General features: G+C 37.9%; 1 protein-coding gene across 6 annotated transcripts in view; it reads right to left on the minus strand.

Annotated features, from left to right (window-relative positions):
- The window catches only part of LOC143340808 (uncharacterized), a 58,991-nt gene that overhangs the window by 17,545 nt on the left and 25,952 nt on the right, over positions 1–15,494 (minus strand). For 5 of the 6 annotated variants that reach the window (XM_076763122.1, XM_076763121.1, XM_076763119.1 and 2 more), the window contains exons 3-6: positions 4,736–6,098; positions 3,474–4,186; positions 2,735–2,791; positions 2,154–2,309 (exon numbers count right to left, since the gene is read on the minus strand). In XM_076763122.1, the coding sequence (XP_076619237.1) occupies positions 2,154–2,309; positions 2,735–2,791; positions 3,474–4,186; positions 4,736–6,098 (2,289 nt within the window). The remainder of the gene's footprint in view (positions 1–2,153; positions 2,310–2,734; positions 2,792–3,473; positions 4,187–4,735; positions 6,099–15,494) is intronic. The other variant, XM_076763124.1, reaches the window with a different exon arrangement.

A 15,494-nucleotide genomic window follows, 5' to 3' on the forward strand; every position in this document is an offset into this window, starting at 1 on the left:
TACAGTCGATGCAAAAATTACAGAAACAAACATCAAGAATTCAGTAATAATTATTTTTTAAGTTTAGATCCATGTTTAGAAATAATGCTAAAAAAAGGCATTAGAATTTTTCATTTCTTAATGTCACTGCAATTTAGTTAGCTTTTGTAAAATTTCTTCATAATGTGAGGTTTAGCGTTCAACAAAACCAACAAAATCTATCATTTAAAGAAACGTATTATTGTATGCTGGAGAAGCTTATTAGAGGACTTAATAGCAACCCATTTCCATTAATTTTTTCGTCCTACGCCTTCGCTCGCAATCCTTATCGAAAAAGAAAAAGATTCTTGCCACGAAACTAATCTCGATGTAATTACAAGGCGGAAAGCCACTCGTTTCTACGTAATATGGAACGAAGATAAAATATGTCCCCTCTCGAGATAGACCATCCATTCAATCTGTGAAAAATCGCCTTTCCTTTTCCTTTCATTTCCTTTCCATCGAATTTCCGTAGTGCAATCTTTCATCGCGAAAATTCTCATTTCGAACGATCGAACCATTAAACTTGTATCGTTTAGTCTATAACGTGGAATAATGCACAGAAGCTTTGTTCGAAAATAATTCCTAGACCTCCTAACCCATGTATGCTACACTCTGAAGTTAAAATAGTTAAACACATCTAACGGAAATATAATTTAAGAACTAACAGTACTTCTTATCCTTTAAGATACAAAGCATTCCACAAAAGGAAAAATCTGAACTTGCATTTATTTCCAAAGAAGATTTTATTTTAGAGAAATTTGACTTTCTAATCCTCTAACCGTGATATAAAAAATAGTTGAGAAACACTGACTTAGAAGACAACATTTTAAACTGAATGCTCGAGAAAAGCCACGCATTAAAACGATACAGTTGCTCGGTGAGAACAAATCAGAACATATTACGTTCAGGTAGGTCAAACGAACCTTCGCTTTCTCCGCTGAGATTCCAAAACAAAAGCAATCGAACGGGAACCAAAAACCAGTTTGCAAACTGCGTCTTACGCGCGAGCCCCGTAACTGGGACTCCTCGATAAGTGAAACACACCGATTCCACGATAAACGTAACGTTCGGCGACGCGTGGAATTTTTCCAAAAAAAATTCACGGATATCCTATTCCGGACCTTGAGATAACTCCTTGTCGAGGATTCGTCGGTCCTCGTGTTAGGATATCGTTCAATCCAGTCGTATTTGGATGGTCGACGATATCATCGAAGCTGCTGATCACAATGACGTGCCCAGATCTCGAATCGTAAGCTCTCGATTCTTCGGATCGTCCGGAACAATGTCCATTTCACACTTTACCAATCACCAAATAAGCTTTTTTTTTCTCCGTCAGCACTCTTTTCTATCAACACAAACAGAAGGCTTGCGAATGCGAAGAAAACAATAAGCAATCTCACTCTTGGATGCAAAAATGTATTTTTCAACCAACTATGAATAATAGGACGAAACATGCAAGTTCCAATGATCAACGAGCATAAAGAACCTTTGTAATTTATAATTACTATAAATTTGTCTTACCTGTTCTTTGACTGTTCGTTAATCGTTCAACTTGCACGCTTTGTTCTATTATTCATAAAAAATACATATTTGCAACCAACACTGGGACCGACTACAGTTTCCTTCTATGTTTGTTAATCGCGCATCATTGTCCAGTCACGATTGGTCGTCAATGATGTTAAAAGCAACAACTACCTTTACGATACGTAAAGTATATGATCCTTCACCCAATTTACTAACGTTTTAAAAATCAACGTCAATATTTTTCTCTAATCACGATTTAAGATGAATTCTGATCTCTTTTGTACCTTTAACCATCCGAAAAGAAGTAATATTTTCTTTCATGAAGAAATTGATATTTTCTAATCGTTTGTAATATTTACTATCGTGATCACATTTATCCGTAATGCATTTATAGTTTAATTGACTTGTATTTAAACGAAAGAAGAGAGCAAAGACCAAGCACTTCAGCCGGAATTGATCGAGGAAAACATGATTGAAAGCCACTAAGAGCCGAACAACGTGAGTTCGGTTCTTCCTAAAAGCTCGAGGAAAGCTCAATCTACGCATCGGAGATAGGAAATAGGTAGAGAGAAGCGATCACGCGATACAAAGATTGTCTGTACTCTTACGCGTCGCAATCCTGTGCCATTTATCAACGTTAACGGATTCACGATTAAACTTTGATTCGTCAAAATATTTCCTGAAGCTGCGGTATCGAGGTCATCGAGCTCAAACGTCTTCGAGTTGGTCCTCGAACGTCGACCAAAGATATTCTTCAGCTGACCCTACACGAATTGTAACGACTTCAAAATTGCAAAGTGCTAAGTTCTTGAACGATAGAAATTATTCCAGGTCTCTTTCGAGCCATTAGAAACAGCTTCGCCCAAAGGGTAAATTTGTAAATGTGTTTTGTTACTAGCATGCTGATTAAATTGTTTAGTGTTAGGCGATTTGTATGTATAAAGGTTCATTCCTGTCGAGTATGTGTTTCGTGTCCAACAGTTACTGTACCATTTTTAATCTAATTTACGGCAACGATGTCAACAAACGTCAGTGATTACGTCTACGTATTAAGTACCAATTAAATGTAAAGCCGAAAATTGTTGAACTAGAAATAGAAGCATAGAGATTGTTACAGTCATTAATAATAGATAGAGAAAACTCATTCGAACGCTGTAAGCTGATTTTTACGAGCGCTCTGAACTCTTACCTCCAAAGGTGCTCTGGAGGTAGTTTTCGGGGTTGGTATTTTCGTGTTTGTATTCTTCTGAAATCATACTTCTTTGTTAGTGGATGCAAAAATACTTCCATTAACATTTTATCGACCGGTATTATCGTATAAACGTTCGCGTTAATTACTATTTTGGAATGCAAATATCTGTAGTGAAAATTGACGAATTATTTGATTAAAAATAAAATTTGATTAAAAGTTCCATAGCAACGAGAAATATCTTAAATGCAAAGTATATAATAACTCGTGCCAGTCGTTAATACGTTAATCTTATTTGTCAAAATATTTGGAAGTATTTTATACATTTATACAGGATGGTCCACCGAAATGAGATTTATCCCACGAAAGATCAAGAACTATCTAATTTTGTTTCACTGCCTCCTGGTCAATTTGCATAGCCGCACGAAAGTCTCAGGACAGTTACTACGTGTTACGCAAGCCTGAACAAAATTATGCAACCGTTGAAAAATTTAGAGCAATATGATTTCGTTTGAAGAAAGTGTTACACATTCTAACGTTATAGAAATCATACCGAAGGATAGAATAATATCTTTCTTTCTTAAATACAATCTGTACCGATTTAGACATATTTCTAGTTAATTTTTTAAGCGTTGTAAAATGTTGCTAAAGTGAGTTCGATACTGTGGAACACGCTGTATAAATTCAATTATCTCCATCGCCAGACGCAATTTGAGCACAATTAGAGTCAAAAACTTACCAGTTGAGACAATCTTGCTTTAAAATCTGGCGGATAATTATCACTTTCCTCCGCGTCAGCCTTGCCAAATCCTCCAGTTCTATTTTTTTCGTGCGTCTTGTTACCCCTTCTAAAACCCTTCGTCGTCGTACCAACAGTCGTTGAACTTTCTTCCACGTTTGTCTGTAGTTTCTTGAAGCCTCTTCTCGTAGTGGTCGAGGAACTTTCAACCGTCGTCGATACAGTTTCGGTGCTCGTCGATTGCTCGTTCGGCGGGATCACTTCGTTCGTTTGATCCCTTGCAGAGGGGATCGACGTCTTAGGAGGTACCTCGGAGCTATTCGAGTGACCAGGTCGCCTTCTAAGCGTCCAGCCAGGATTTCCATACGATTGCGAGTCGTTTTGCGACGGTACAGGCTTCTTTGATGGGACTAGGTACGGCGACACGTCCGGTAAAAGCTTTCGACCCCTGAACCCTAATCCATGATTGAAGAAATCTTCTTTCTGCTCGGCTCTGCCTTGATTCCCACCTCTGCCTCTTCGTCTGTTTCGCCCCTCGGGAGCCACGGTGGTAGCCAAAGATGGTCTCGCCGTTGTCGCTGCTATTCTCGAATTTCCTACGGTAGTAGCCAAAGCTACAGGCTTCACCGTAGTGCTGACAATTTCCGATTCGGTAGAAACGGATACCTCGTCGTTGGAAACCGTTGTGTCTGGTGCAGCGATGGTAGTAACGTCTGTTGTAACGTCAGGAAAAATTAAATTCGATCTACGTTCGTCAGAGATGAATTATTATTGTTTAATATACATCGAAATTCTCAATTATAACCTAATTGTCGCAAATTTTAATATAGAAAGTTACATTTCTGGCCAGAAATTATATTTTCGTAAGAAATTTTTTTCTCAAAAACGCGTAGGAATTCGGGAATATGTCTATTCACCAAAAATAATTGTAATTGGCCCCTGTAACTAAAAATAATTTTTTCAGAACGATTTGAAAATTTTTGAAATTTCAGTAGAATCGGAATGTCAGGGTCAGACATCGTAGTTTCGGTAAAGAATTTTTTTCTCGAACGTGCGTAAGATTTCGTGGGTATGTGTAATGACAAAAAATAATTGTGATTAACCCCCCTAGTTAAAAATAATTTTTTTAGAACGCTTTGAAAATTTTTTTTTCCTCACAGGATTTCATAGTCGAAACATGTTTTATAATATTATACATTGCTAGTCCAATTCTCCACGAAAAAATATGACAATTTTAAACACCCAGAAATCCTTTTATTTACCTAATGAAACAGACGTCGTAGAATCCAATCTGGATCTATTTCTAGACCTCCCACGCCCATCCTGATCCTGTCCACGACTTTCAAAACTTCTGGCGTTGGCTTCAGCGATCCTCGATCTCCTTTCAGGAGGATTTCTGTCCCCTGCGGATGACTTCCGTTTGACGTCTCTTTCGAACGTGGTCGAGGTGGGCTTTACGATACTGTCCAAATTTCTACCCCTCGATCTAGATCGCGACTCGTTCGCGGAACCTTTCTTCGCGTCCGTTCCTCTCGAACGATCTCTAGAAACGCTGTTTCGTCTCGATCCAACGGTCTGCTCACTCGCTTCGGTGGTCGTGTGATCGTTGAACTTGGACGATCCTCTTCGGGAGCCGTTTCTGGACGATTCGGAATCGTTCGATCGTCCACGACTCTTCGACCTCTCGGTTCCCGTACGTACGTTGGTTCTAGATAAATCCTTGGTATCCGATCTCCTGTTGATCTCTGGAGGAAACTGCCTCTGAGAGGAAGTGGTAAAACCAGCAGTTACATCCGCTATTGGGTTCTCTGTGCCTTCGACTGCCAAAGGAATGTCGACTCTGACGCTCTCGGACTCCGAGAGAAGAGTATCCTGTCCCTTGCGATTAATAGCATTGTTCTCCCTATTATTCGCTTTCGATCTACCGGATCTAGTGCTTCGTTCTGCCTTTTCCGTCGTGGGTCTGCCTCTCCCATCGGCTCTTTTAAACGCGTCCGTAGTCGCCTCGACGTCCGCGTGCTTCTTATTGTATCTCCTGACCGAAGGTATCTGCGCCTTGAGATCCTTCGGTGTGTAAGTCGTTTGAATCTTCCTTCCAGTCCTAGATCGCGATAATTCCGTGGTTGCCGTAAAAACAGACGGTCCTTTGTTGTCCAATCTTCCGGTAACATCTGAATTGCTGAACCGTCTGGCGAACGTTCTTTTCTGCTCGTCGGTTTTTGATTTCGTTACTTCGCTGTTCTCCGGAGAGTATCTCTTGCCGCTTCTGCTGCTGATCGATTCCGCCCTCTTCGATTCAGCAGCGTGTTTTCCCGAGTAGATCCTTCTCGAACTGTTCGTCGTTTCTGTCACTGCTGAGAAGCCATTTCTCTCGGTCGTTCTCGTCGTTCTGGAGTTCGAACGTTTGCTCGATTCGAATTTCGTTTTCGAGTCGACGGTAGACTTGGGACTAGTTCCTTCGCTGGGCCTTTCTATGTAAGACCTCTTCGATTGCGATGGTCTGTCTAGCGTCGATTGGGACCTTGTGAATGACAAGGTCGACGTGGGTGTCGGTTCTTCCGGAGATTTAGTATTAAACCTCTGAGTACCTCGATCTCTAGCACCGTGCGTGTTGTGATCGTCGACCTAAAATTATTTTTCGTGTTATTATCGCTGAACGATGAAATGTAATTTTTCCTATCGAACAGAGCGTGAATTATTGAACGTTGAATTTAAAAATAGCTCATAATTTCGTTCGCAAACAACTTCGAAAAACTTAATGAGATTTATATAGTCCAGTTTCGTAATCAGAACTTTTCAATGGCAGACGCTCGTTTAACAGCAATTTTTTTTTTAACACGAGATCACTTTTTGCTATTCACAGGCAGCCTGCTTCTGCATTTTAAGTAGAAGATCCAGTTACTTTCAGAGATTTCGTGCGTTCAAGGTAATCAAGCTGTTGCACGAATCCGTTTTGTTCGATAACGATTACACGCGAACATTCATGAATTTCATTACGAAAAACTAAGGAAGGTTTGTAGTTGATGAAATTATATTGGAAACTATAATTTCAAGAAATTAAGAAACAAGTTTCTTGGAAGACACGTAAACTACGAACAAGAAAATTATACAATTCGTGAGGTCCAATCTACCTGAAATAATTTTCTTAAATATAGGTACATTCGGATTACTTAAACACATGAATTACACATTTGGACAATGACTATTAATGTTACACGCGAGACGAGTAACCGTGTACCTGCAAAATGCTGCTTTAAATAAATTAACGCTACGAGAAAAGATCCATTCGCTTTCGACATATACTCAAACATTCAAATTTATTCAAATATATGCACTACACTTTTGTTCGAATTAAATGGCTCAATAATCTTCGCGGAACAATACAGGAAATGTTTAACATTCTAATTGCTTAATAATAATTACAAAGTCGAACGAATAATATATTGCAGATTAAACGATACCTATTAATAATTCTTATATTATCTACAATTTTCTTCGTTCAACGATAGTAATCTACATCTTCAGCGTTAAATTTTCAACTATCACAAAAACGATCAACGTATCTAAAGATGCTAACGCACAAAATTATTTTAAACTCAAACACCAGGAATACTTAGAACAAACGAAAAATAAATCGTTAGCGTTTCATTCATATTCTCGGCGATTCGCCTACATTTAAATAAAATTTTACACGGTTCTCGAATACTAGGTTAATGAATGCAAACAGCACAACTTAAGGTGCATCTGAACGTAGCAACTGTCGTTGCCTAGTTTCATAACGCGACGAGTCTTAGAGTAAACCGACTTGCGTCATTATTTCTATCGCGTGAGTGCAGTCAATAGACTTCTTTCGCAAGCAGTTTAATGAAGACACCCAGCGTCATCCTTCGTGATACACCTGCGATGTTACAGGTGAGCTACGCTGAAGCATCGATCGAATGCAATTAGATCAAGAACGAGGGGAAGTTTGTGCCACGCGAGGAAAGTCCTGTCACGTAACGACACTAAGGAAACACTTGTAGTACCACCAACGATCGATGTAACGGAATTAAGATCTCTATTGCCTTAATTACGACGTCGATCAAACAGAACGAGAAAACTAATTTCTCATATAAATAAATAATTGCTTACCGGAACTGGGATATCCACGTAACGAGTAGGGGATCACTTTCCTCGAATCAGTGTTGATAAGAGATACAGAGAGAGAAAAAAAAATGAAAAGATGAACGCTCGATAGATTGTTACCGAACCAGGAAGAGACTGGACGAATCGATTTCATGGGCAGACTTAAGGTGAAAGCATCAGCGATCGTTGAAGGAGAAGAAAAAGAGAGCTCGTTGGTCTCACGTTTCTTTAACCCTAAATTGTGAATATTTATTTATTTTAAATTAATTAGCATATATGAGACACGAGATTAAAATTCTTATAATAAAGATCGACAGTCACATCTCCACATGTACTCATTTTTTTTTTTTATAGCAACGTCATTCACTGATTCGTTCTACATTGCCTAATACCTCATTTTGTTATGAAGTATGTCGAAACGTTTCATAAAAACACAAATTAAAAGACTTTCTCTTCCATATGGATTGAATCGATCCACTGTCAGAATTGTGACAAAAGACTCAACGTCTTTGATTAATCGTACGCTTATCGTGTCTTACGAAACCAGAAAAAAATACTAATTAGACGATTATTTAAGAGACTCGCGATTTGCGCGAATAGGAGTAACGAGACTCGATGAATAAATCTATCGATCGGTTATCGCTGACGATAGTTAATGAACCTAACCAACCAACGTTCCATCATTAAAGCAGGTAACCGATACTCATCTTAAATTATGGTTCTTCCGTGTCCACCGGCGATAAACGACGTTAAAGCGGATTCAGGATTTCACTGACGAGTCTTCGATAACTGTGTTAAATCACGAACCGGTCAATTAATTCGTTCCTCGTGGAAAAATGAATTCGCTGACCCATTATTTTTCGAAAAGAGTTATTAACGTGGCTGGTCAAACTGGACTTTCGACGAAAAAACACCGCGTTATCGCGAGAAAAGGAATGAAATGTACTTTTAAATATACTTATTTGCTTTATCACGGTTGAAACAAACCTAATAGAGTGTACAGTTATGGCTAATATATTTGCAATTTATGTATCCTATACTTTCAATTGGAACATAAAGAGTAACTAAATAGAATTTCGCCTAGGTTGGATACGAATAAACAGAGTTATAAAATAATTACAGAAACTCGAATTATTTGCAGAAATAAATTGCAGAAAAAAAGGAAACTCTCTATCACTGGACTATTATTTTTGTTCCAACTAGTTGAACATAATGTTTCAAAACGATCAGCGTAATTTTCTGTTATGCTATTAGTACTGCTAGGAACTTCATCTAAAGTACTATGTATTAGTTGAACTCTTTCAATTGCTGTAACAAAGCGAGACGATATTTTGAAAGCTTTATATTTACTCTAATAACAAAATTACTTCTTGCTTTATTTAATGAAACGATACTAATCGTTGGTCGATTAAAAGGTTCAAAGATGATGATGATTACAAGCAATATATTTCACATCGTGTGTACCAATTATTGTGTTAAAAAATCATTCTACTATTTCACTAAAAAATGTAACGACTTAAGTATCGTCCGAATGATACTGTTTTTGTCGTTACAGCTTATCGTTAGATATTTATTTCTTCGTGCACCAACCATGGTGTAATTGTCACTCATTAGAAAACTGATCTACTTAGTTTCTTTAAACAGACAGAGCCTAGTATAACGTGTTCGTATTAGAAGTGAAACTATAGTATCATTATTAAGAGCAGTTGTATAACACAGTGATAATACTCAACGTTGAACGAAGTAAAATATTGTGACATATCCAGAATACGTGCCAAGTAACATACAAAGTTGTGATTTATTTCCCATGTATCAAATATTAATTCTATTATTACATGTGATATAAAAATTCTCAAATTTAATTTTTCAAACCTTATTATATAGTTTTACAATATTAGAAATCTTAATATAAAGATGTCAAGTTCTTCAAATAAGCGATCCTTTCGATTTTTATATTGGAATTGGGAGTTTTAAAATTGAGATATCTCGACTTCTGTTCTGTAGACATGAATGTAGGCATTCTATTCCTAGAAAGTATCCATTAAACCGAAGAATATATTTCTGTGCTTTTTTAAAAGTCGTTCGATCCTTTCAGCGCTAAGATTCATATGCTGGGCATGCGACGTGTGCGGAAATCCCGTCTTGGCATTTACGAAGCACATTCACCGAATGCCCATAGGCATTTATCGCACGCAATGCACTGATCAATCGAGCATTTATAAGTATCTATAACACCCGATGGATTAGATCAATTAAAACGAGATAAAAGTAATTTGCGTCATCAAATCCCTTCTCGGATAACATTTGACGAAAAAATAAGAAAATCGAATAGAAGCCTTTCCTTTTTATCAAGCTCAACCCAATCAGATCCAATTTATTTAAAAGCTGTCGTAAGAACATCATATGGAATTCCGATTAATATAAAAATAACTCAAAACAAATACAAAATAGCTAAATAATGAAAACTGAATTCTATTTATACTTTCTAGGGGTTTCTGAAAATCTCGAATTTCCTTTGTGACATTTTATTAACCACATTGCCAAAAATCTAAGAACTCTTTCGAAATTTTTTGAAAGTATCAATTATCTAAATATATATTGCTAAAGTTTCATTTTGAAATTCGATAAAATAACGGCGTCGCAGAATATTTTCGAGGGTGTGTCGGATTACACAATCGCACCGTCTGACAGGTTTGAAGGCGTTTACCTCGAAACCGTGTACTTCGAACTGGTTATCGGGATTTCTTGAACGTATTGACACGAAATTTTAGTAATAAATTCTCAGATATACTTTCCTCCTTCTGCGCTTGTTAAAAATTAAATATCGTATCGCCTTTTCTGTCTCGTTAATTTAAAAAAAAATGGTGAATAATTCTGATACAACTAATGATACGTAAAGATAATATTTTCCAGTAAATGCTGCTCCAAACTTCGAACAGTCTATAAAGTGCACGGAGTCCGAAGTAGTCGAAAGGAAAATTACTTTGCCCAACGGTGCAGATCGCTTTCCCGACGCGACACAACGGTGAACCATAAGTTCTTCCGTTAGCTCGTTCTTAGGCGAGTGCACTCCGCGAGAAGGTCAGAAGGGCCGTATTTACCCGAGAACAGTTTAAATTGGACCAAGACTCCGGTCTCCCCGGTGTACCTTGGCGTTCCAGTTTCGTTTATCCTTATCTGTCTCGGACACACGTAGAATCGACGCTGAAAGTAAAAGTCGGTGTTTCACGTCACGTTACCTAGTCAAGCATGCAGTCCAAGTCGAGCAGCCTTAAGCACGCCTCGCCTCGCCGAGCTAACTACTGTAAATAAGACTGCAAAATAACGTCTCCGCGGAGTTTCCCAAGAACGGGCAACCCGTTTTTGCCAGATTTTTGTACCGCCAATTGAGATCGAGTAGAACGAATCGAAAGCGTCCGACGCGTCCGACAGCCACGATAGCTTTTTCCCCTTCGCGGAACATTATTAACGAGGAAGACGCGCGCCAAAAGTAAGGAGAAGACTCTCCGTCGATTCGTTGGACCGTAAAAAGATGTTTTCTAATCGAGCACATTGATAAACAGAGAGATTCATTTCGATAACGATGGTCAGGCTTTCGCGAAACACGCCTTGTAACCGTGCATCGGCTGCATCCTATTCACGCTCAACTGGTTCCGTTTAGATTGGATCAATTTCACGTAACTGACGGATCCATGAACCTAGCACTACTATAAAACGACGTGACTACAATGCAATGCTGCAAGAGTGAATTGAAAACTTCAATTTTTACCTTGAGGGAACGTATTAAGGATTGGAAACATAAAACTGGTTAGATTGGATCGATTTCACATAACTGATGGATCTATGAACCTAGTATCACTATAAGACGATATGACTATAATATAATGCTACGAGAGTGGATAGAAAACTTCAATTTCTATGTTGAGGGAGTTAAAATTGTTTAGATTGGATCAATTTCACTTAACTGATGAATCCATGGACCTAGTATTTCTATAAAACGATGCAATTACAATATAATGCTATGAGAGTGGATAGAAAATTTCAAATTCTACACTGAAGGAGTGTCTCAAGAATTTTGTATTAAGAAATTGATTGGAACATGAAACTATTTAAATGATTCTCATATTTTTGCATTTCTCTTTTGCTTAATTACATTTTCGTAGCTTTTCTATCCCCACCCGGAGAAGACTGCAAGAAAACGTTCTTTATTATCGTCACTGAATAAATAAAACATATTGGACCATAAAAAGTTTGATATTTCCTATATCCTCGTGTCAAGATTTCGAATTTTATTTAATTAAAAATTTGTTGCATCATATGTCAGCTTGATGTTGCAACGCTATGATTTCGATCTGGTAAAATTGCTCGCCCTGGTCCGCAAGAAACTCCGTGACGGTTGCTGCAACTTCTTCAGTCGATGACAGTCGTTGTCCTATCGGATTGTTTTCCCGCCTCGAAAATAAGTAGAAAGTTTGGTAAATAGGGAGGATGGAGAATTCAAAGCAGCAGCGGTGATGTTGGCTATTAGAAAAGTCTTTCGTTAGCATTCCAGATCGCTTTCTTTTCATTCCTTCGCCAAGTTCACCTAACAAGTTAACATAACATTGTCTTGTTATTGTTACGAAAAACATTTATCTTTAAGAAAAAATTAAAAAAAAAATCGCTTTGCTAGCAAACGTCCATTGTTTACATTAAGACTGTCGAACCACCCTGTGCTTTCAGTATTTTAAATACTTTATTTTAACCTCAACATAAAGAGATTAGAATCGTTTAAAAACGAACACGTTTCTGATCAATCATCGTCGGTTAATCCATCCAGCAGAAATCATCGACATTCCCAATTTGATTCACGTTTCACGGTCGTCAAAGACTATCGATAGTATTACAAAGAAAGATTGTTCCTCGAAGAACCTTTCGTAACGCGAATTTGCAACAAATTAATTACTCTCAATTATATCGCGTGCCAATAACTTTCTATCGGTTAGATCGTTGAACCGAAATGAAAAGAAAATTGCTCTCCGAAGTGTTCGCAAATTTTCGACGAGGATTGCTCAATTTCCACGAAGTCGCGGTTTCAGCTGAAAAATCACGAAGCGCGTAGGACAATTATTATTCTGAATAATACCGAGAGACATTAGCATTGCTTCCTACGTCGCAATTACGTTCGCGTTCGATTTCGAAAGCGTCGAACAACGCTTCTGTATTTGGCGCAACTTAGTCACAACGGAGCAAATCGAATCTGCATAGTGCAATATTCGCAAAAAAAAAAAAAAAAATGTGCATCTGCTTGCAATATACTGTTAACTCGTTACCACCCACGGTGATTGTTATCACAGCCATATGCTGGCTGGAAAAATTACCAGACACCCGCTGGTCTGCATTTGCATAGCGTTCGATTCCGAAACAGGGTACTATTTTCGATCATTAAGGTCGTAAACGTTGCGAGATTTGCGTGAATCGTTGCATGTTTTTTCCCTCCGAGCCTCTCTTTAAAACAAATTATAAAATTTTGCAACATTTCTCAAACAGTGTAAGGTGTATGGGTCCATAAAAAACCACTTCGAGGACGCAAAGTGGTTCGGATAGTGATTTTCGTAATTAAATACACGCGAAACGAACACGTAACAGTCTGTGACGTTCGCTGACATAAATTTTATTTTTAATAGTTTTTATTCATCGGAGAGTCGTACAGCTAATAAGACTAATTTTTCACGAGAACACAGAACTACTGGTTGAAACGCAAAAATGTCTACGTTTGCTCATTACGTGTATCCCTTTTCTACTAGATACGTTAATGATAGATTTACTAGTTATGAAACGTCATACAGATTTCTTGTTTCGAGTCTATACTTTGCAAGAAACGTAAAAGAAATTTGCACGGTGCGTATGATTACATACTGTAGAAGTTTTAATCTAATGATATTAATATTTGTCATAATTTTATGGCTTTCACTGTATCTAATAATCATCACAACTATTATTACTAGTTATTGTAGGATAAATTATGATTAGAAAATGTGTTTCTGTTACGTTTCTACAATGCAAATCTGTGCCATATTCGTACCAGTAATTTTGCTTCTCAATTGGTATTTTTGTTTTAAACCTACTTAGAAAGATACACCAATAAAGGTATAATGGTAAATTTAATAACAGGGATATATCTATCTCAGTACGATGTCTGTATAACATAGAATTAAACAATTTTCTGTCATTATTTACTTCTCAGCGATCAACGGGTGTTATTAAAGCGCGAAGAGATTTCTTAATAAACGGTAAATGACGCGTCACTTTTGAAAATTAAAACTACGAAGAGATTGCCTGTTCATCCGCTTTTAACGCGCCATGCGGCAATCAATTATTTTTTTAAACTGATAACGGGAGAAGTTCGATAGGTGGAAATTACGAACGGATCTTTACAATCCGATTAGATGTACGCAACAATGAGGATACTTGCAAGATTGCTACCTCTCCCCGTGCAATTACAAATCAGCTGTTTATTTGCGTAATTGGATGATACGGGCCAGGATTGTTGCGAGTTAAGGGAATCTTCGATCGAACTCTCGCCAATCGGTAATTTCAAACACATCTCCTATGATTAGGAACATGCAACACGATGTGTAACAGTTTTGCAACACGAAATGGCAACCGTAATTGGAGGAAGGTACGAATCACAATTTTAATATCCTAGAGAAAATTACTCGACTCGTGTGTTTAATCCTCGATTCGTGAGGTGCAACTTTCTATCTTCCAATGCAGAGTATTCTGCAATTACTCCTGCGATCGAAAAAAAGAATGACTTCTTGACTCGTCTATCAACTTTGCGCAAGAACAAATTGAAAATCTATGTAACCAATCCCAATCCCTCAATTTTCACGATACTTTGAATGTTTGCACAGTGGTAAAGAACGAGGAACACGTGCGTATCTTTTCAGTGACGATAATTGGAGTTTCTTAAACAAATTATGATTTTTTCAGTTTGAGATCCGAATCACGATCTGCTGGACTCAATCCTTTAGATCTTTCGAGTCTATTTAAAATCTATTCTGTATTCAAAGCAAGCAAACGATGATACAAAATAGATTTAAGACTATTCAAGGAACACCTGATATTTTCCAACCTATGCAAAATTATGGTATTGAATCACGTGGTGGACATTTCGAACATTTTATTTGGTCATCCATAACTTGAAAAGTAAGGTATATAGGACATTTTTTCAGCCATGTTAGCCTGTAAATTCAGCTCCTCGAGTGTTTTCGAAATACCCTGTCTAATCTTTGATGGAAAAATGAAAGAAATGCTTCGAGAGTTCCTTTTATTCTTGTTTAAAGATACTCCTCTCGGCCATTACACGTATGTGCCGCCAACACAGCGGCGCAGTCGTGCGTAATATCGCCGCGAATTATTGAAAAAGCGTGTTACGCTGACAGCGGTGAGAGGCCGTTTTCGTTTCATCGAAGGTAGACCGCTTCGACGATGCCTGGTCAGCTCACTCGCCGGTATCCGGGCGCATTGTCCTTGGTTTTCGACAGGATTTCTGTTTGCATCTGTATTTTTCATCGAATGGATGTACTTTCGTCGCTTGACTTCCGACATCGAGGAATCCGCTCTCGAGATCATTCGTTTAACTGCCAAATAGGAAACCTTCGGCCAGAAACTGACCTTTGAAAAAACAAGACAGCTTTCCTCCAAATAATCATAATACAATCGCAACAATGTTATAAGAATACTTTAAAAGTTAAAAAGATTGAACTATCCACTTTACTATCTTATCTAATAATTGTAAAATATTATTCAAAGAGACTAGCCTCTCCGAACGAAAAATTTGAATTTCAAGCGTTCTCGATAGAGCGATCCTGGATCAGGATCACGTTCAAAAACAATCTGCAAAGATCAAAG

The sequence above is a fragment of the Colletes latitarsis genome, chromosome 4 (assembly GCF_051014445.1).
Source record: "Colletes latitarsis isolate SP2378_abdomen chromosome 4, iyColLati1, whole genome shotgun sequence".
Taxonomy (NCBI): Eukaryota; Metazoa; Arthropoda; class Insecta; order Hymenoptera; family Colletidae; genus Colletes; species Colletes latitarsis.